Raw genomic sequence first — 22,260 nt, 5'->3', positions numbered from 1 at the left:
CGTGGTCGTGGTCGTGGTCGTGGTCGTGGTCGTGGTAATACGTGTCTTCGACACGTCCGCGCGAATACTATCTTTTTAGAGAAAATTCTTAAGAAACAAAATCTTTTTTTTAACTGTCACAACGAATTTGGAAAATCGACAACTGTAGACTATCGCAACGACAACTGTAGACTATCGCAACGTGATTTTCAACTATCGCAATGCGAACTGGAAAATCGCAACGCGATTTAACTATCGCAACGGGAACTGGAAAATCGCAACGCGATTTTCGCAACGAATTTGGAAAATCGCAACGACAACTGTAGACTATCGCAACGAATTTGGAAAATCGCAACGACAACTGTAGACTATCGCAACGCGATTTTCAACTATCGCAACGCGAACTGGAAAATCGCAACGCGAAATGGAAAATCGCAACGCGATTTTCAAGTATCGCAACGTGATTTTCAACTATCGCAACGCGAAATGGAAAATCGCAACGCGATTTTCAATTATCGAAACGCGAAATGCAACGCGAATTTGCGATAGTGGAGATCGCAATGCGAATTAGAGATCGCATTGCGATTTTGTTGGTCATTTTCGTAAATCCAAAAAAAATTAATCAAAATCGTATATTATCTGAGATTTTTGGTCACTGAGGTTATTTTCTCAAACATAAAATGATATTTTTTTTGTACACTATTTATTTAATCTCGGTTGAAAAATATTTTCTCAACATTCCATATAAGTTAAATTTTCTACCTCATAATTCCATTTCAAAAATACACCCATTAGATAAATTTTGATGACCTGTATTAATTTTATTATTTCTTTTCTATTTTGTATGAAAAAAATCATGTGGCTGATGTTTGAGGATTAATAATCTCCCTAAAACCAATTATTGAGCCCATGGTGAGCATTAATGCTATTTTCGGTTAGTAATATAAAATGTTATTTTCTATATAATATTTTTAGTTTAATTAAAATATTAATTTTTTAATATTTTAAATTACATTCATTTAAAATTATAATAATATTTTATAACATTTTAAGCTGCCTTAATTTTACATTTTTCCTTAATCTTAATTTTACATTCAAACACAAAATGGTGGATCAGGTCAAATTTCCATCTCTTATGTTAGTGAAATGAGATTTTGGTAACTTCGTGAAAAATTTGTTGAACGTATAATATAAGAGAAATTTTATTTAATTTTGTCTATTTTTTATGTAGTTTTACTGGATTATAGGTGATTTTGATAAATTACCATTGCTTAAATCATAGTCAGAGTTATCGGTTCTTAAATATGATTTGCAAGTTTGGGTATAAGTTGAAAGTTTGAGTTTCTGTTGAAGCTAATCACGAATTGTATTTTCCTTCTTTATTTATTAAATATTTCAGATCAAAAGGGAGATATCTATAATGAAGCTTGTTAGACATCCTTATGTTGTTCGTTTGCACGAGGTAAGTAATTCGCTAGTATCACCGTAGCATTAATTATTAAATATATGGGTTCATATTTAGTTGATTTCTAACAAATTATTAGTTTTGATTTGTTAGTTTATAGCAAGTCGAACTAAGATTTATATAATCTTGGAGTTCATTGCTGGTGGTGAATTGTTCGATAAAATAGTAAGTATCTTAGAAGCAAAGATCCAACTTTGGTTGCGTTATCAGGTTTGTTTTAAAGGCCGACGGTAAATTGGTAATCTTGCAGATTCAAAATGGTCGTCTTAGTGAAGCCAAAGCTAGAAGATATTTCCAACAGCTTATTGATGGTGTGGAACTTTGCCATAGTAAGGGAGTCTACCACAGAGATTTGAAGGTGTCCTTTTTCTTAACATCCTTGTTGCTGTTTTTCTTTGTTCGGATTTCGCAATTCTTACTTGTTTTCTTCTATATTTACAGCCTGAAAATCTTTTACTTGATTCCCAAGGAAATTTAAAGATTTCAGATTTTGGCCTTAGCGCATTGCCAGAACAAGTAAGATTTTAAGTGAAGAGTGAACAACTTTTTTCACCTTCCTCCTCTGACGTAAAATAGTTTGAAAGAAGTATGATGACATGCTGTGTTATTTGACAATATGTATGTTAAGGGAGTTAGCCTACTTCGGACGACGTGGAACTCCTAACTATGTGGCACCAGAGGTAAAATTATAAGATATACATATCTTGAGTTGAATATACCACAAATTTAATTGTTTAACTTCTGTTATTGTTATGCTATCAACATTTCCTTTTTGTTACAGGTTCTTGGTCACAAGGGGTACGATGGTGCTGTGGCAGATATCTGGTCTTGCGGTGTCATCCTTTATGTTCTGATGGCAGGTTATCTTCCATTTGATGAGCTTGATCGCACCACACTGTATAGTAAGGTATGGCCTTTTTTTCCTTCATGTTTAAAAGTTTATCTTTATTGTTTTTATCTCTCCTAATGGCTTATGGTATATACCAAAAACATTGAAATAAATGAAAGAAAAACTATCATTTTGACATAATCAGTACTGCATTTATGGGTTTTTTAACTGCAGATTGAGAGAGCCCAGTTTTCTTGCCCTTCTTGGATTCCTGTGGAAGCAAAATCCTTGATTCATAGAATTCTAGATCCAAATCCTCAAACTGTAAGTACTTGTTGTCCAATAATTGATTTTTTTGGGTTGCCTAACTATCAAAATGAATAATAAGGCCACAGAATTTGTTTCAAGGTATACAAAATCGGAAATGTCCAACCTAATCTATTGTGGTTTCGAGAAGCCATTATTTATTTGGTTCTAGTGTTCTAACAGCCCTCATGCAGACCACCATAAAGACATGTTTTACATATGGATTGCCTTAACTAGTTACTTTGCATAACTTATTCCCATTGCAAACCATGAAGGACTCTGGCCTCATATGACACTAAGTGCACCTGTACCTACCACTATATGGTATTTCTTTTTATTGATATCAGTATTTCCGTAAATATAACAATGTTTTCAATATGGCTTTTGTTTCCGCTTGATTTTCTTCATTATCCCTTTTCTATACAGCGCATTACAATTGAGCAAATCAGGAGTGATGAGTGGTTTAAGAAGAACTATGTTCCTGTCAGACTTTTTGAGTATGAAGATATCAATTTGGATGGCGTAAATGCTGTCTTTGATGACCCTGAGATTGATAAGGTATTTAACAGCTTTAATTTAGTTAAATGTGATGTAACAGTATAATTTGGGCTTTCCAATCAGTAATTTCAACCAAGTTTTCTTATGCATGCGTGCCTAAATTGGGCATGTTAGTTTAAATGCATCACTGCAACTAATTTTGAACTCCCAATTCCTAATAGTATATTGTAGGAAGAAAGGGGTCATGAACCACCAAGAAATGACGATATTGGTCCTTTGAATCTTGATGCATTTGACTTGATCATTCTCTCTCAAGGCTTGAATCTTGCAACTCTTTTCGACCGAGGGAAGGTAGAGTTCTTTGATAAATGTCAATATGCGCTTCTACCTCTGTTGAACAGTTCATGAAGGAACTAATTGCTTCTATCTCTGTTCGGGTTTTATTTGCTTTTCAATGCATAATGCCATCTATTTATGAGCTTCGGTTTACCTTGCAGTCATATCAGGAAACCATTTATGGAAATTTCAAAATTGTATTAAGGATATGTTTTCCTTGAGGCAGCCCGATATATGTTTTTCCTGCCTAAATTAAGCTTTGTGAATGCATTATTCTCCCTGTCAGGACACCATGACGTATGAGACACGATTTGTTTCACAGAAGCCAGCAAGGGTTGTTCTATCTAGCATGGAGGTTGTTGCTCAATCAATGGGCTATAAGACACACATTCGCAATTATAAGGTAGAGGACTTGGGCTATTAGCTATTGCTTATGTTGGATTTTGCTCTTTATTTCAATTGACATGTAGCTTTTATGCTTGCTAGTAAGTAAACGAATTGTAACTGTTCCATTCCTGTGTTTGCTAATCATATAATTGATTGGATTCGAGAATAAATAATCATTTCCTGTACCATGTTGATTGTTCAGATGAGAATTGAAGACCTTTCAGCTAGCCAGACTTATCATTTTTGTAACCCCAGACCCGGTCTGTAAGTTAGACTCAAACCTAAGTAGTCACATATCCTATTCAGAGATTTTTTTTAAACAACTTATAAAACATTACAGATAATACTAAACAAAATATCGATAATACAAATATATTCAAAACGATAGAAAAATACATGTCACCAAACACAACTAAAAAAATATAGAGATATACGTTCGTACAAAATAAAATAGTTGATCTCTCCTGATGCCAAATCTGCTGCTTACTGTCTGTTGTTATCTGAAAAAGGGTAAAACTATAGAATGAGCTAAAAAGCTCAGTGTGCTTCAAACAATGTATAAAAACATATTAATAAAATATTCCAGTAAAATCAGTTTATCAAACATGTTTGTTTTATTTAAAATATGAACATTATTTTCATCCAATCGCTCCGATTACTATAGTTTGTATATCCTTCATAACCATACACCCACCTACACACCAGTAAGAACTTACCCTGAGCACAAAGCCGAGGAGCCTGCGATAATAATTTCCCCATCCAATCACTCCGATCACCAAAATGTGTAGGTTCCTCAGAACCATACACCCACCTGCACACCAATAAGGACTTACCCTGAGCACACAACAAAGGAGCCTGAAATACTTCCCTCAATAATACCCCAGTGACAGTAACAAACATGTATGTATTCAGGTGAAAATAAGTATTAATCCATTAAAACATGAAGATGGTTCATGCTTGAAAATCATATGCAGAAATTACAGAAACCATAAATCATATCAGTAATATCCGGTAAATCAGGTGTCGGGTAACCAATATTCAAAAAACTGGTATCTTGTCGTAACAATATTCAAAATCATCATAAATTTGAAACAATTCATATGATAGTTTAAAACAGTAAGATAACACCGTCAGGAAACACACCTGTAACAGTCTGAGAAATCATATAGGGAAGCCTATTACTGGGTTTGTTGGTCACGCTCTGCTGCAGCGCTAGATCCTACGAATTAGAAAAATCCATATTGGAACCCTAATATAAATAATCTTAATCTTTATTTAAATAATATACGGAAACCTACGGGTAATTCTTGTAGTACGCAGTTCGGGCTGATCTAACGAACGGACAACTCTGGACCTAACTGATCCTCGCTCAGGTAAAACACGAGTACTGTAACAACCCGAATATTTACAAAATAATATTTAATTGAAATTGGACGTTAATTGTGAAAATTGGTGAAATTTAATGACTGAACTAAAATTTATGAAAATTTATAGGCTATTTTATAAGTTGAAGGAAATTCAGGGACCAAGCCCTGAATTCCTCCAAGGAGTGTCAGCAGGCTTATAATTTAAGCGTGGTTTCTGATTGTAAATCAGAAAACACAATTGAGAATTTGCTCAATTTTCCTTCTCTCGTACCCTTACTTCCAAGCCCGATTCCGACGCCGTTCGACGTCCAACCGTAAAATTGAAACCACCGTTGTGTTCATCATCAAGCGAGGAACAAACCCTTCAAATTAATTGAAGTGAAACGCTGCCAAACGTCGGGAATTTTCAGTCAAAGCATCGTCGTTTTTTTTAGCTCTATCGCCGGGAAAAACTTAAATTCACCGCCGATCGTTGTTCCGTTTACGACACCTCCTGCACCATCGTGTTCCTTGTGTCGTTGCGAGTCCGCCGGTGTCAACCTTGTTCGCTGTCGACGGCGGCGCGTGAGGAGGTGGAGCCGTCAAAGATTCGGCCGAGTTGAAATACGAGCTCTCCGCCGTTCAAAAATTTGAACCGATCGTTGTAAGTATCTCGAAATCGCTCAAAATAATTTTTAGAAATTTTTCCAGGAATTTTCCGACACCGTGGCACTGTTCACGCGCACGCGCCGCCGCGGCCGCAGGGAGAGTGAGCTGCTGGAAAACCGGTTTGACCAGTTTTGAACCGGTTTGACCGGTCTGAACCGGTTTGACCGGTCTGAACCGGGTTGACCCGACCCAACTGTTGACCCGACCCGACAGTTGACCGTTGACCGTGACCGTTGACCGTTGACTTTCTTTGACTACAACTTAAAATGGCTTTGACCGACCCTTAAATGACCGTAAATCTTTTCCGAGTATACCTATCCTGATAGTTTTCGACGTGCCAAATCCATTTCCGCAGTCCGTTTCGCCAAATTCAAACCCGAAGGTCTCCAAATCGACGGTCAAAGTAGTTGACTTTGACTTTGACCAAGATCTGAATTTCCGAAAAGTCATACTTTATATTTTTCGACGTCCTGATTCTGTTGCCGCAATCCGTTTGGCCAAATTCAGACTCGAAATACCCCAAATTAATAGTCAAACTCGAAAAATGCTTATATACTTAAAAAGACTAGCTTTGAACAATTAAATAGGATTTGGGACTGATAGATTATTATTGTTTGAAGGTACAAGAGACTCTCCGGATCGTTCGACAGCTCGACCCAGCTCTTCTAGATCAGTTAAATCACGTGTGCCAGTATTCACCCGTTCGAAATTGTAGCAGAGCGTGGTGAAACCAGCAATCAGTAAATTTGCTATTTGAACCTATTGTCGAGGTGTGTTCCCTACTTATTATTGAACTGTTTTATTGGTTTTAATGTGGTACACCAAATTCATTGGTTATTGTTTATGGATGCACCAATTTAATGTGACAATTTAGGAATATGGCTGCTATCTAATTTTGTTTTGAAATGGTATATGATACCATGTTTTTGGATTTATGGAATTTATGTCACGGTGCAATTGAATTTTGGAATTGAATTACGATGGAATAGCTCTGATCAAGCTAACTGGGCCTAATGTGACTCTTGAGGGCCCCAAGATGTTTTCATTAGGTCGGCTTTCCTTTGCTGTGTGCTTAGGGTAAGCTATAGGACTTTGACTTGGGCTTAAGGATACAAGCATCATAGCCTATCCTTAAGTCGGCTTTCTTTTTGCTATGTGCATAAAGTAAGCTATATGGAAAATACTTTTGGGAACTACTGATGGTGTACCAGAAAGGGTTTAAACTATGATTTTCAAAAAGTTAAACTCTTTTACGAATTTGTGAGATTACTGGACTATGATTTGTACCTATTGTGATTTTATGGAAATGTTGGGACACACTGGCCTAGCTCACCTTTTGAAAATGTTTTCCCCTTTCAGATACTGTTGGTTAGATACCTTGGTTCGAGCACTTGGAGGATCAACATATCTCTTGAAGTAAATCAAATTGTAATGTTTTTATCTGGCAAGTTGACTTTTTTTGGTGACATGGACCTTATTTTAAAATATCAGATTTTATAATGATAACTCTTTTGCTAATACTGCTCGTTTATTGTGATATTGAATTTGAAGACGTGTTTTAAATTAAATTATTATTTATTGGTACTATATTTACGAGTTGGATTTTGATAGTATAATTTGTTATAATTTCATGTTATTATAATGTGATTTTATATTGATGGAATAACGGTTTTCGAAAAATGTCTTAATAATATAATGTGATCCACTAGACTTAGTCGAAACGCATAGGTCGGGTCTAGGGGGACATTTATTGGTATCAGCTTTTGGTTTTTAACCCTCGGACTGTGTATGAGTCCACATTGAAAATACAGTTTTGAAATATTTACAAAACGAGTACTAAGGCCATGTCACAAAGTTATTAAGATTTTAACTATGTTCGAGACTCCAAGTGCTTATCTAACCTTAGTTTATCTTCTGTAGTAATCTCGAGATCTACCAAAATGAGTGCTAGACGTGGTCGTCGAACTAGTCGTGGACGAGGTCGAGTAGCTAGATTTGCAGATCCGATTGATGAGACGAGTAGATCCTCCACCTCCAATAGTGATCCTGCTCCTACGACACCAACGAATATGCCACCTACCGATGGTATTGGCATGACTACACCGATCATAGAGCGACCGATATTGAGTCAGAGTCTACTGGAGTTGCATTGGATGAGAATTTTAGTAGCCAGTTTCTGCAGTTATACAGAGAGCATTAGAGCTACTGGTGTTGTATCTGAGGTTCCTATTTCACAGACGTTGATTTCCAATGGAGTTAGAACTTTTGGGGGACAGATTGGTGGAGCTCCTACTGAAGCTGAGGATTGGCTCCAGGATACAGAGAGATGCATGGATCAGTTGGGTTTGGACTCAACTAAGAGATATCTAGGTGCTGTAGCAATGTTAGACGGTAATGCCTACACTTGGTGGGAGTCAGTGACCAGTAGTGTTCCTACCGATCGTTTGACCTGGAATTTCTTTAAGGATCGCTTTCGGAGTCATTTTCTGGTAGAGCGCTACTTAGCTCAGAGACGACAACAGTTTCAAGACCTGGTTCAGGGAGACATGACTGTTTCTGAATATGAGATCAAGTTCCTGAAATTGCTGAAGTATGGATTCAGTATGGTACCTACGTAGAGAGATCGATGTCGTAAATTTGCCCTTGGACTCAGATACGAGCTGCGTAGGCAAGTTGTAACCCATCAGGAAGATATTTGATGTGCTGGTGGGCAGAGCCAAAGATGCGGAAGAGGTGGAGGTTTCGCTTCTGGTAGAGAGCGTGTTGATCAAGATCGATCTAAAAATTTTCAGGCCCGATGGAGTCATCAGCACAGTCCGTAAAGAGGACTCGTACTTCAGCCCCTCAGAGAAGCATACACGTTTCAGGCCTGCAGCATCCTCACCTTTAGCTGTCAGTCGAGGCGGTTTCCTCGTCGTATTATAATGGCCCCTTTGTGAGTATTGTGGTAAACAGCACTCAGAGTGTCGTAAGATGGGTCTTGCTATCAGTGTGGATTAGTGGGTCATTATCGGAGGGATTGCCTCAGTTAGTTTCGTTTGAGCAGACCACTACCCAAACTCCTGTGCGTTCACAGACTACAATACAGACCCCAATTAGAGATCATAGTCAAGGAAAGACTCGAGGATCAGCGTCCATGACAGACATAGCCCGACCTCAGCAAAATAGAGGGCCAACAGCTTCTGAGGCTAGACACCAGCTTTGGTTTATGCAACTAGACGTCGTGATGACAGAGATGAGCCTGAGGTTATTGCAGGTACATTTACTATTTATTCTACCCCATACTTTGCATTATTGGACAATGGTTCCACTCACTCCTATGTATCGAGCTCAGTATCTCGAAACCTTCAGATTCCGATCGAGAACACTGAAAATACTGTTACAGTTACAAGTCCAGTAGACAAGCGGTATTAGTGAATAAAGTATTCCGGCGTTGTCCTCTCGAGGTTCAGGGAGAAATTTTTCTCGCTGATCTTATGGAGCTTCCTTTAGAGGAGTTCGATCTAATTCTTGGAATGGATTGGTTGAATAAACACAAGGTAAAGCTGGATTGCGAATACAAGCGGGCTACTCTGAAACTTCAGATGGTCGGACTGTTGTGTTAATTGGTGAACGGCGTGGTTATCTCTCCAATAGTTTCAGCGATATGGAAATTGATCGTATGATCGAAAGGGATATGAGACCTTCATTGCTTGTATTTTGAACACCAAGGGTGCATTGTCCACGATCGAGGAGATTCGTACATTAGCGAGTTTCTGATGTTTTTCCGGAGGAGTTGCCTGGGTTACCTCCTGATAGAGGTAGAGTTCGAGATTGAGACTTATCCGGGATCGTCACCTATTTCTATAGCACTTATCGTATGGCTCCAAGGGAACTTAAAGAGTTGAAAGTCCAATTACAAGAATTATTCGATCGAGGATTTATCCGTTCTGTTCGTGAAAAAGAAGGATGGTCGCTAAGATTATGTATTGACTATCGGAAATTGAACAAGATGACGGTCAAGAATAAATACCCACTACCCAGGATTGATGATTTATTTGATCAATTGCGAGGAGCTACTGTATTCTCTAAGATTGATCTTCGTTCGGGGTATTATCAATTGAAAGTTAAAGGATCAGATATTGCAAAAACGGCTATTCACACTATATATGGTCATTATGAATTCTTAGTGATGCATTTTGGTTTGACGAATGCTCCTGCAGCTTTCATGGATTTGATGAATCGGGTGTTCCGACCATATTTGGATCAATTTGTGGTGGTCTTCATTGACGATATTCTGATCTATTCTCGTACTGAGGCAGAGCATGACGAGCATTTGAAGATCGTTCTGCGGACTTTGAGAGAGCATCGTCTATATGCCAAACTAAGCAAGTGTGAATTTTGGCTTCAAGAAGTGTCGTTTCTGGGGCATATTATTTCTGCGCGAGGTGTTCAGGTTGATCCCAGCAAGATAGAGGCTATTATGAATTGGAAACGACCTAAGAACGTATCTGAGATCCGCAGTTTCTTGGGCTTGGCTAGTTATTATCGACGTTTTGTTGAGGGCTTCTCGATCATTGCTTCTCCTTTGACAAAGTTGTTAAGGAAGAATGTGCCGTTTGACTGGGGCGAGGCACAACAGGAGAGCTTTGAGAAATTAAAGGCGGTTTTGACTCAAGCACCGGTGTTGATTCAACCAGAGTCCGGGAAGGATTTTACAGTGTATAGTGATGCTTCACACTCAGGACTTGGCTGTGTTTTAATGCAGGAAGGTAAAGTGGTGGTTTATGCATCCCGTCAGCTGCGACCTCATGAGTGTAATTATCCTACTCACGATTTGGAGTTAGCAGTGATTTTTGCCTTGAAGATTTGGAGACACTATCTTTATGGAGAGAAGTGTTATATTTTCACGGATCATAAGAGCTTAAAGTATCTCCTGACCCAGAAGGAGCTTAATTTGAGACAACGGCGCTGGCTAGAGCTTCTGAAGGATTATGATTGTGTGATTGATTATCACCCTGGTAAAGCTAACATTGTAGCGGATGCTTTGAGTCCCTTGGTTGAGATCAAGGCTAAGCAGCCCTTTGATAGCTCCTTGCTTCCCATCTTTGAGCAAGTAGAGCAGGGGACAAGCTCAGACGCCCTTGACCTGGATGAAGTTCTATGCTTCAAAGGTCGGTATTGTGCCTGATGATGCTGAGTTGAGACAGACTACCTTACTGAGGCTCATAGTAGTCCATATGCTATGCACCCCGGTGGAGATAAGATGTATCGGAATTTGAGAGAGAGGTATCATTGGATCGGCATGAAGAAGGACATCTCAAATTTGTAGCGAGGTGTTTGACTTGTCAACAAGTTAAGGCAGAACATCAACATCCATCAGGTTTGTTACAGCCTATTAAGATTCCTGAATGGAAATGGGAGCGTATTACTATGGATTTTGTTACTAGCTTGCCTATGACTCCTTCGAAAAAGATCAGTTTGGGTGATTGTTGACAGACTTACAAAGTCAGCTCACTTCATTCATGTGCGAGTAAATTATACTTTGGACAAGATGGCAAGATTGTATATTTCAAAGATTGTTAGATTGCATGGTGTTCCATTGTCTATTATTTCTGATCGAGATCCGAGATTTACTTCGAGATTTGGAAGGCGCTACATACGGCTTTGGGAACAAGATTGGATTATAGCACATCCTTTCACCCACAAACTGATGGTCAATCTGAGAGAGTGATTCAGATACTTGAGGATATGTTGCTGGGATGCGTAATCGATTTTCATGGTAGATGGGAGAAATTTTTGCCTTTGGCTGAATTTGCTTACAATAACAGTTATCAGACCAGCATTTGTATGGCACCCTATGAAGCACTCTATGGGCGTAAATGTCGCACTCCGATCTGTTGGACTGAGTTGCGTGATAGGAAAACGTTGGGACCTGAGTTAGTGCGAGAGACGGAGGACACAGTCAGATTGATACGTGACCGTTTGAAAGAGGCATTTGATAGGCAGAAGTCTTATGCAGATCAGAGAAGGAAAGATATACAATTTGAGGTTGGTGATCAGGTCTTCTTAAAAGTTTCACCGTGGAAGAAAGTATTGAGATTCGGGCGTAAGGGTAAATTGAGTCCACGATTTATTGGGCCGTATCGTATTCTGAAGAAAGTTGGACCTGTTGCTTATCAGCTTGAGTTGCCTTCCCACCTCAGTCGTATTCATGATGTTTTTCATGTGTCTATGTTAAGGCGATACCGTCCAGATCCAGGTCACATTATTCAGGTTGAAGAAGTAGAGCTGAGACCGGATTTGTCATATGAGGAGGAGCCCATTCAGATTTTAGAAAGAGATGAAAGAGTTCTTCGGAATAGGCGAATTCCAATGGTCAAAGTTCAGTGGAGTAATCGAGGCCCCTCAGAAGCTACTGGGAGACATTGGAGTCAATGGAGGCTCAGTTTCCTCAACTATTCTCATAAGGTAAATTTCGAGGACGAAATTTCTTGTAGAGGGGAGAATTGTAACAACCCAATATTTACAAAAAATATTTAATTGAATTGGATTAATTGTGAAATTGGTGAAATTTAATGACTGAACTAAAATTTATAAAAAATTATAGGCCATTTTATAAGTTGAAGGAAATTCAGGGACCAAGCCCTGAATTCCTCCAAGGAGTGTCGGCAGGCTTATAATTTAAGCGTGGTTTCTGATTGTAAATCAGAAAACACAATTGAGAATTGCTCAATTTTCCTTCTCTCGTACCCTTACTTCCAAGCCCGATTCCGACGCCGTTCGACGTCCAATCGTAAAATTGAAACCACCGTTGTGTTCATCATCAAGCGAGGAACAAACCCTTCAAATTAATTGAAGTGAAACGCTGTCAAACGTCGGGAATTTTCAGTCAAAGCATCGTCGTTTTTTTTTTTAGCATCAGGGAAAAACTTAAATTCACCGCCGATCGTTGTTCCGTTTACGACACCTCCTGCACCATCGTGTTCCTTGTGTCGTTGCGAGTCCGTCGGTGTCAACCTTGTTCGCCGTCGACGGCGGCGCGTGAGGAGGTGGAGCAGTCAAAGATTCGGCCGAGTTGAAATACGAGCTCTCCGCCGTTCAAAAATTTGAACCGATCGTTGTAAGTATCTCGAAATCGCTCAAAATAATTTTTAGAAATTTTTCCAGGAATTTTCCGACACCGTGGCACTGTTCACGCGCCGCACGCGCCGCCGCAGGGAGAGTGAGCTGCTGGTTGACCCGACCCGACTGTTGACCCGACTCGACTGTTGACCCGGCCCGACCGTTGACCGTGACCGTTGACCGTTGACTTTCTTTGACTACAACTTAAAATGGCTTTGACCGACCCTTAAACGACCGTAAATCTTTTCCGTATACCTATCCTGATAGTTTTCGACGTGCCAAATCCATTTCCGCAGTCCGTTTCGCCAAATTCAAACCCGAAGGTCTCCAAATCGACGGTCAAAGTGGTTGACTTTGACTTTGACCAAGATCTGAATTTCCGAAAAGTCATACTTTATATTTTTCGAGTTGACTTTCTTTGACTACAACTTAAAATGGCTTTGACCGACCCTTAAACGACCGTAAATCTTTTCCGAGTATACCTATCCTGATAGTTTTCGACGTGCCAAATCCATTTCCGCAGTCCGTTTCGCCAAATTCAAACCCGAAGGTCTCCAAATCGACGGTCAAAGTGGTTGACTTTGACTTTGACCAAGATCTGAATTTCCGAAAAGTCATACTTTATATTTTTCGACGTCCTGATTCTGTTGCCGCAATCCGTTTGGCCAAATTCAGACTCGAAATACCCCAAATTGATAGTCAAACTCGAAAAATGCTTATATACTTAAGAATACTAGCTTTGAACAATTAAATAGGATTTGATACTGATAGATTATTATTGTTTGAAGGTACAAGAGACTCTCCGGATCGTTCGACAGCTCGACCCAGCTCTTCTAGATCAGTTAAACCACGTGTGCCAGTATTCACCCGTTCGAAAATTGTAGCAGAGCGTGGTGAAACCAGCAATCAGTAAATTTGCTATTTGAACCTATTGTCGAGGTGTGTTCCCTACTTATTATTGAACTGTTTTATTGGTTTTAATATGTGGTACACCGAATTCATTGGTTATTGTTTTATGGATGCACCAATTTAATGTGACAATTTATGGAATATGGCTGCTATCTAATTTTTGTTTTGAAATGGTATATGATTACCATGTTTTTGGATTTATGGAATTTATGTCACGGTGCAATTGAATTTTGGAATTGAATTACGATGGAATAGCTCTGATCAAGCTAACTGGGCCTAATGTGACTCTTGAGGGCCCCAAGATGTTTCATTAGGTCGGCTTTCCTTTGCTGTGTGCTTAGGGTAAGCTATATGGACTTATTGACTTGGGCTTAAGGATACAAGCATCATAGCCTATCCTTAAGTCGGCTTTCTTTTTGCTATGTGCATAAAGTAAGCTATATGGAAAAATACTTTTGGGAACTACTGATGGTGTACCAGAAAAGGGTTTAAACTATGATTTTCAAAAAGTTAAACTCTTTTACGAATTTGTGAGATTACTGGACTATGATTTGTACCTATTGTGATTTTATGGAAATGTTGGGACACACTGAGCCTAGCTCACCTTTTGAAAATGTTTTCCCCTTTCAGATACTGTTGGTTAGATACCTTGGTTCGAGCACTTGGAGGATCAACATATCTCTTGAAGTAAATCAAATTGTAATGTTTTTATCTGGCAAGTTGACTTTATTTTGGTGACATGGACCTTATTTTAAAATATCGGATTTTATAATGATAACTCTTTTGCTAATACTGCTCGGTTTATTGTGATATTGAATTTGAAGACGTGTTTTAAATTAAATTATTATTTATTGGTACTATATTTACGAGTTGGATTTTGATAGTATAATTTGTTTATAATTTCATGTTATTTATAATGTGATTTTATATTGATGGAATAACGGTTTCGAAAAATGTCTTTAATAATCATAATGTGATCCACTAGACTTAGTCGAAACGCATAGGCCGGGTCTAGGGGGTGACAAGTACTTTCATAAAATATTTTACTGAATCAATTCCTTAACTAAATCTCAAATAAATAATCAAAATACTAAAATACTAAGCCTTTTTTGGTTCACATGCTCGATTCGGGGATTTTTGGGTCAGAATTTGGCAAAACGGACTTCGAAATCAGATTCAAGACGTCGAAAAACATAAAGTATGACCTTTCGAAATTTTGAATTCTTGGTCAAAATCAAAGTCAACGGATTTGACTGACGATTTGGAGACTTTCGGGTTTCGAATTTGGTGAAACGGACCCCAAAAACGGATTCAAAACGTCGAAAAATGTCAGGATAGGTATATTCGGAAAAGATTAACGGCCGTTTAATGGCCGGTCAAAGTTCTGGTCAAAGGTGGTCAACATATGATCAACCATTTGACACAATTATCACCCTTTTAATAAATATTTACTAAAATATCACCTTTTTAAAACTAATTACGAAAATATCACATTTTTAAAAAAAAATTACAAAATTATCACTTTTTTAAAAAAATTACGAAATAGCACCATTTTCAAAATAATTACCAAAATATCATCATTTTAAAAATAATTACTAAAATATCACTCGGTCAACGGTCAACGGGTCGGGTTGGAATCGGTCAAACTGGTTTAAAACCGGTCATTTTGACCTTCCCCACGCACAGTGACGGTGCGTGAGAGCTCTTCCGGCAGTGTATAATTCACGGAAAAATTCCTAAAAATTATTTTGAGCGATTTTGATATACTTACAAAGCTCGGTTCAAATTTTTGAACGGCGGAGAGCTCGATTTCAACAAATCGAAAACTTTGACCGCTTCACCTCGTCACGCTGCCTTCTACGGAGACAAAGGATGACACCGGCGAACCCAGAACGATACAAGGAACACGATGGTGCGGGAGGTGTCGAAAACCGAGCAACGATCAGTGATAAATTTAAGATTTTTTCGACGAAGGTGATAAAAAAAAGTCGAGACTTTAACTTGCCGATACTCTTTGGAAATATTCAGTGATTGGTCACTGAATTCCCTTCACTTTTTAAAATAGGCTATAAGTTTTAAAAATTTCAATTAAATCCTCAAATTTCGCCAATTTACTTAATTAAATATTTTTTTAAAAATTTTCGAGTTGTTACAATTTTTCAGTTATCCTCGAAGTAGGTTATTGATCTCAACTCTTGCTGAATTCTTCTTTAGCTTCTAACTAATATTTTTTCCTCCCCCATTCCTCTGATTGTTCTCGGGAATTTGAAGGTTTTCGAGGTTGCTCCCACGTTTCTGATGGTAGATCTGCAAAAAGCAGCCGGTGATGCAGGAGAATACCTAAAGGTTAGTTTACCTTGTTTCACTCACACCCCAGGTGTTGTTTGATCAAGTAATCTGCTTTTAACATTCTATTTTTACTCAGTTTCTTGGCATGCCCGTACGGGTCGACCTCCCCCCTTGAACATAATCTTTCTCTAAACTCATTTGTTTTCGGATTCCGACATAAACAATGCATCTTTGTCTCACAGTTTTACAAGAAATTTGTAGCAACCTTGAGGATATCATTTGGAAACCGGAACCGCCTAATGAATCAAGTAAATCAAGGATCACCAAATCTAGGAGTAAAAGACGCTGATCCTTTAACATCGCCAGTACTTTGAGTTGATATACATGTAGGAGTTCAACCGTGAGGTTGACGTTACTACTTACCTAACACCTCCCCCAGCTCCTCTTCATCACCCAAGAGAGAGGGGAATATATATGTTGTATTTATTTGTAAATTTCTACTTTCTGTGTTAATGTTTCTAAAGCTCTTTGGTTTGATTCAATAGTTTGTTTCCTTGAATGAAACTATATGTTGCAATCATGCTGTATGAACAAATAGAGTTTTCTTGATTGATATGAATGCCGGCCTAAACTATCTAATTATTAATAGAGAAAATAACCTCAGTGACCAAAAATCCCAGATAATATACGATTTTGACCAACTTTTTTTGGATTTGCGAAAATGACCAACAAAATCGCAATGCGATATCTAATTCGCATTGCGATCTCCACTATTGCAAATTCACGTTGCATTTCGCATTGCGATAGTTGAAAATCGCGTTGCGATTTTCCATTTCGCGTTGCGATAGTTGAAAATCGCAACGCGATTTTCCATTTCGCGTTGCGATAGTCTACAGTGTCGTTGCGATTTTCCATTTCGCGTTGCGATAGTCTACAGTAAATTAAAAAAAAAAAGATTTTGTTTCTTAAGAATTTTCTCTAAAAAGATAGTATCCGCGCGGACGTGTCGAAGACACGTATTACCACGACCACGACCACGTATTACCACGACCACGACCCGAGACGCGGCGGCGGCGGCGGCGCGCGAGAGTCCTCATTGTTCTCTTTCACTCAACAAGGAAATGGGAAATACAAGCCTTAAATACACTTCCATATAGTGTTTCCAATACTATGTGGGATTGAGCATTACTCAACACTTCAAAGAAAATATAGCAATTTTTGTAGCATGTTTCCCACTTAATCCATATCTAAAACATTTTATCATTTTATCAAGAGAATTAAAAGAGTTGTAGATATCTACATTTCAATTCAAACTTATACATATAGTTTTAATATGATAAAATGTTTTAATATTTTTAGATATGTATTAAGTAGGAAACATGCTACAAAAATTGCTATATTTTCTTTGAAGTGTTGAGTAATGCTCAATCCCACATAGTATTGGAAACACTATATGGAAGTGTATTTAAGGCTTGGATTTCCCATTTCCTTGTTGAGTGAAAGAGAACAAGGGGGACTCTCGCGTGCCGCCGCCGCCGCCGTCTCGTGGTCGTGGTCGTGGTCGTGGTCGTGGTCGTGGTCGTGGTCGTGGTCATACGTGTCTCCGACACGTCCGCGCGGATACTATCTTTTTAGAGAAACAAAATCTTTTTTTAATTTACTGTAGATTATCGCAACGCGCGGAAACAAAATCGCTAATTTTGTATTGTATTGTAATTTACAACGTATAAGCTACGTTCATGAACAGGTGAGTGATTACTCCCACTATCATATAAAAAAAAAGTGACAAATAATCGGTAATTTTGGGACGAAACGGACTCTCTTTCGTTATTTATTTTCTTTTATTTCCAAATTAATGTTCTTTATATTATTAATCTACTATTTTGTAACTTTAATAATTAAGGATAGTTTGTTGTACAACAACCTAATTTAAGGTTAAGAAACAACACGAAATAAATACGACTTAAAATGTTATCAAAATCATAATATTTTAGGATGAACGAAACTTAAAATATTAACTCTTCTAACATTTCAGTTAAGCAAAAAATATTATGAAGAAGATAACATTTTCGGTTGTCAACAGAAAATGTTATAAGTTTTCAACCGAAAAATGTTAAAAATTAATATTATAGATTGTTTTCAACTTAAAATATTATAAATTTTATAACATTTTCGATCGCACTTTTCTTTAGCTTTAATTTAAATTTTCTTTTCTTAAACTATCCCTATATCATCTTATAACAAAAAAACAAACAGCAGTCAATTTATGGAATTAAACAAACTTACACAATCCTTTGTCACATAATATTGGAATCATCTTCAAACAAAAGTAAGACCAAGAACTTCCCCGGCCCGATGTCCAAGAAATTGACCTCAAAATATGCAGTTCTAGAATTAAAAATACATATCGTCAAAGCTAATTTTCTTTTTAAAAAAATCAAATTTTCTTTTTAAAAAAAACAAATTATAGTAGAAAGTTAAACTCATAAAAAATAAATATATAACTTATTTTATATAGAATTTGACCTTATTTTTATTTCTTATCTAATAATTATTTTTCTCAAAATTAGCTTTATTAATAAAAAAGAGAAATGGTTAATTATAAATAACCTAATAACACACAACAAAAGTGGGCATTTATTGGGGACAACTTAGTGGACATAGAGGTTCTATTTATAGGAGAGTAAGATACATAAAACACCCAGTAAAGATTCCAGCAAAACATTCCCTCTACGGAATAAAAAGTTTTTGTTTTTTCTCTTTGGTTTTGATTATTGCTGACAATGGGAACTCTGGAAATTGAAGCATCGCCAAAACTGGCTGAGCAAGCGGTGAAAGAGGATGCCGTTATCGACGAAAGCGAGCTGTCTCCGATAGAAGAAGTTCGTCTAACAGTGCCCAACACCGACGACCCTTCACTCCCAGTATGGACTTTCCGTATGTGGTTCTTGGGTCTTTTCTCATGCATCCTTCTTTCCTTCTTGAACCAGTTTTTTGGCTACCGAACCGAGCCGCTCGTCATCACCCAAATCACCGTCCAGGTGGCGACTCTCCCCATCGGACGGTTCATGGCTTCGGCTCTTCCCACGACTAAGTTTCGTATGCCGGGGTTTGGTTCAAGGGAGTTCTCGCTTAACCCCGGACCGTTCAACATGAAGGAGCATGTTTTGATTACCATATTCGCTAATGCTGGGAGCGCTTTCGGAAGTGGTACGGTTTATGCTGTTGGTATTGTTACCATTATCAAAGCGTTTTATGGAAGGAGCATCTCTTTCTTGTCTAGTTGGCTTCTTATCATTACTACACAGGTCGGGTTACTTAACTTTTCAATCCTACATGTTAATCATGTATAAATGATTCTAAGAATGAGAATTGAGAATTTCTCATAAATGGCATAACTTTCGTTTTATCTGATAAATGTCGTGGTCTCTTAAATGCAGGTTATGGGATATGGTTGGGCGGGGATACTGAGGAAGTTTGTGGTGGAGCCGGCGCATATGTGGTGGCCCTCTACACTTGTTCAAATTTCTCTATTCAGGTACCTAGTACCTAGTATGATCTCCCTACGTATATATATTATATATGAATATTCTGAAGCTTTAATTCATCTAGTTATATCCATCAAACGATCTCAATAGTTAAAAGTAACGTTATCATTTTTATAAGTTTTGAGTTTGAGCAGCTATAATATGTTATTAATGACTAAGAAAAATAATTGGGTAACTAAACCAAAACAAAAGTGATATTTAGGGTACTAAACATGTAGTTTATCCTATTCGTTTTTTGACCTCATTTGACATTTCAGCTCAAGGCATTCAGTATTTATCTCTGGGAAGGAGAGAACTGGCATATATATTGCACAATTTTTCATTGTTTAACATTGTTCGGCTGCTGATATTCCAGGACTTTGCATGAAAAAGAAGAAAACACTGATGGCAAGCGCCGCATATCACGGTCGAAATTCTTTGTGATTGCATTAATATGTAGCTTCTGCTGGTATGTATTTCCAGGTTACCTTTTCCAAACCTTGCAAAGCATATCTTTGGTGTGCTTAGCCTTCCCCCATTCAGTAACAGCCCACCAAATCGGCTCAGGCATGAGTGGTCTCGGCATAGGGGCCTTCACACTTGACTGGACGACCGTTGCTTCTTTCTTGTTTAGCCCACTTGTTTCTCCCTTCTTCGCCATTGTAAACGTCTTCATTGGGTATGCCTTGATAATATACCTTGTGATGCCAGTATCTTACTGGGGGCTAAACCTTTACAAAGCGAAAACGTTTCCCATATTTTCATCAGACTTGTTCACCGCACAAGGTCAGTTGTATAACGTTTCATCAATAGTTAACAACAAGCTTGAGCTCAATGTGTCGGAGTATGAGAAGTTAGGGAGTGTCCATTTGAGCACTTTCTTTGCCGTCACCTATGGATTTGGGTTCGCCACTATTGCTTCCACAGTAACACATGTGGCCTTGTTCTATGGAAGGTAAAAATTGTTTAGCTATTTCAGAAGGAAACTTCATTGTTCCATTTGATGCTCATCTTTAGTAAGAACCGTGTTGATTACAGGGAAATTTATAGTCGATATCGAGCTTCTTCGAGGGAAAAGGCCGATGTTCATACGAGGTTGATGAGAAACTACAAGGACATACCTTCATGGTGGTTTTATTCGCTTCTTGCCGTGTCCATTCTTGTCGGTCTTGCACTATGCATCTTCTTTAAAAAGGATGTCCAAATGCCTTGGTGGGGGCTAATATTTGCTGCTGCGCTTGCCTTCTTTTTCACTCTGCCTATCAGCATTATAACAGCCACGACAAATCAAGTAATTTAAGATGGCAGTTTTGCTTATCCACAAGGATAATTTTCATAAAAATTTACACTTGATTGATGAATGTTTATGTTTTTCCCCGGCAGACACCAGGGCTGAATATCATTACAGAGTACATAATGGGAGGAATATTGCCTGGACAACCAATAACCAATGTCTGTTTCAAGACGTATGGGTACATGAGCATGGCTCAGGCAGTGGCTTTTCTTAGTGATTTTAAGCTCGGTCATTACATGAAAATCCCTCCAAGATCAATGTTCTTGGTTCAGGTATTATAGTTTATTATAGATCATTTCTTTTTCTGTATTAACTTGCATAATTCTCTTAATTCTTTCATTGATGCATTTACATTTCAGTTCATTGGAACCATGTTAGCCGGAACAGTAAACCTTGGCGTAGCCTGGTGGCTTCTTTCTTCCGTTGAGAACATATGCCACAAATCTCTTCTCCCAGCAAATAGTCCATGGACATGCCCGGGCGATAAAGTCTTTTTCGATGCATCAGTTATTTGGGGTTTGGTTGGACCGAGACGAATTTTCGGCTCACATGGGGAGTACTCTACACTTAACTGGTTCTTCCTAGGAGGACTTTTGGGACCAGTTGTAGTATGGCTTTTGCACAAAGCATTTCCCAGTCAGACATGGATTCCCCTTATCAATCTGCCAGTGCTCTTAGGCGCAACCGGCAACATGCCACCGGCATCACCATTGAACTATACTTCCTGGATTCTGGTTGGAACTATCTTCAACTTCTTCGTATTCAGGTATCGAAAGCAATGGTGGCAGAGGTATAACTACATTCTGTCGGCAGCATTGGACGCAGGGGTAGCATTCATGACAGTGCTGCTTTATATCGCACTGGGGGTTGAGGATAAGGGTTTGAACTGGTGGGGTGCCAGTCCCCATGTTGTACCCGAGCACTGTGATCTAGCAACTTGCCCCACTTCTAAGGGGATATCAGTCGATGGGTGCCCCATATTTTAAGCTTCATGTTTGACCTTGTACTCTGTTAGAACCTGCTACCTTATTACTTGATGTTTACAAGGTATCAGCAAGACTTTAAGAATCGAAAATTCGCTCAAGCTTAACGAGTATTTGTATGTATGTATATTAAATTAGTTGACCCTTATTTCCATATGTAATGGGGTAAGGGGAGGTAAGATAGTAGACTGTCCCCAACACCAAATTGAAAGCAGAGAACTCCAAATTATGAAATGACCTCCATGGGACTCGATCCCACGATCCCAAGGTTAAGAACCTTATGCTCTACGAACTGAGCTGGATGGTCATTTTCCAATGTATGTATATATATGTGTATTT

General features: G+C 38.4%; 1 protein-coding gene, 1 long non-coding RNA gene and 1 pseudogene across 2 annotated transcripts; all 3 read left to right on the top strand.

Annotated features, from left to right (window-relative positions):
• Positions 1-1,399: 1,399 nt before the first annotated feature.
• On the top strand, positions 1,400-4,068 carry LOC120191584 (annotated as a pseudogene).
• Positions 4,069-15,977: 11,909 nt separating this feature from the next.
• Positions 15,978-16,472, top strand: LOC120191487. The gene is made up of 3 exons (XR_005522698.1): positions 15,978-16,002; positions 16,100-16,174; positions 16,360-16,472. It is a non-coding gene; the product is annotated as an uncharacterized LOC120191487 (long non-coding RNA).
• A 2,402-nt stretch (positions 16,473-18,874) lies between these two features.
• On the top strand, positions 18,875-22,035 carry LOC120191546 (oligopeptide transporter 4-like). The gene is made up of 6 exons (XM_039194487.1): positions 18,875-19,425; positions 19,558-19,655; positions 20,021-20,599; positions 20,683-20,935; positions 21,028-21,210; positions 21,298-22,035. Exons 1-6 carry the CDS (start codon positions 18,901-18,903, stop codon positions 21,922-21,924), a joined length of 2,265 nt encoding a protein of 754 aa, XP_039050418.1. The 5' UTR covers positions 18,875-18,900; the 3' UTR covers positions 21,925-22,035.
• The last annotated feature ends 225 nt before the right edge of the window (positions 22,036-22,260 follow it).

Source organism: Hibiscus syriacus, unplaced genomic scaffold (assembly GCF_006381635.1).
Source record: "Hibiscus syriacus cultivar Baekdansim isolate YM2019G1 unplaced genomic scaffold, ASM638163v2 tig00116970_pilon, whole genome shotgun sequence".
Classification (NCBI taxonomy): domain Eukaryota; kingdom Viridiplantae; phylum Streptophyta; class Magnoliopsida; order Malvales; family Malvaceae; genus Hibiscus; species Hibiscus syriacus.
The sequence above is the reverse complement of the archived record's forward strand: the minus strand, read 5'-3'. Positions and strand labels throughout refer to the sequence as shown.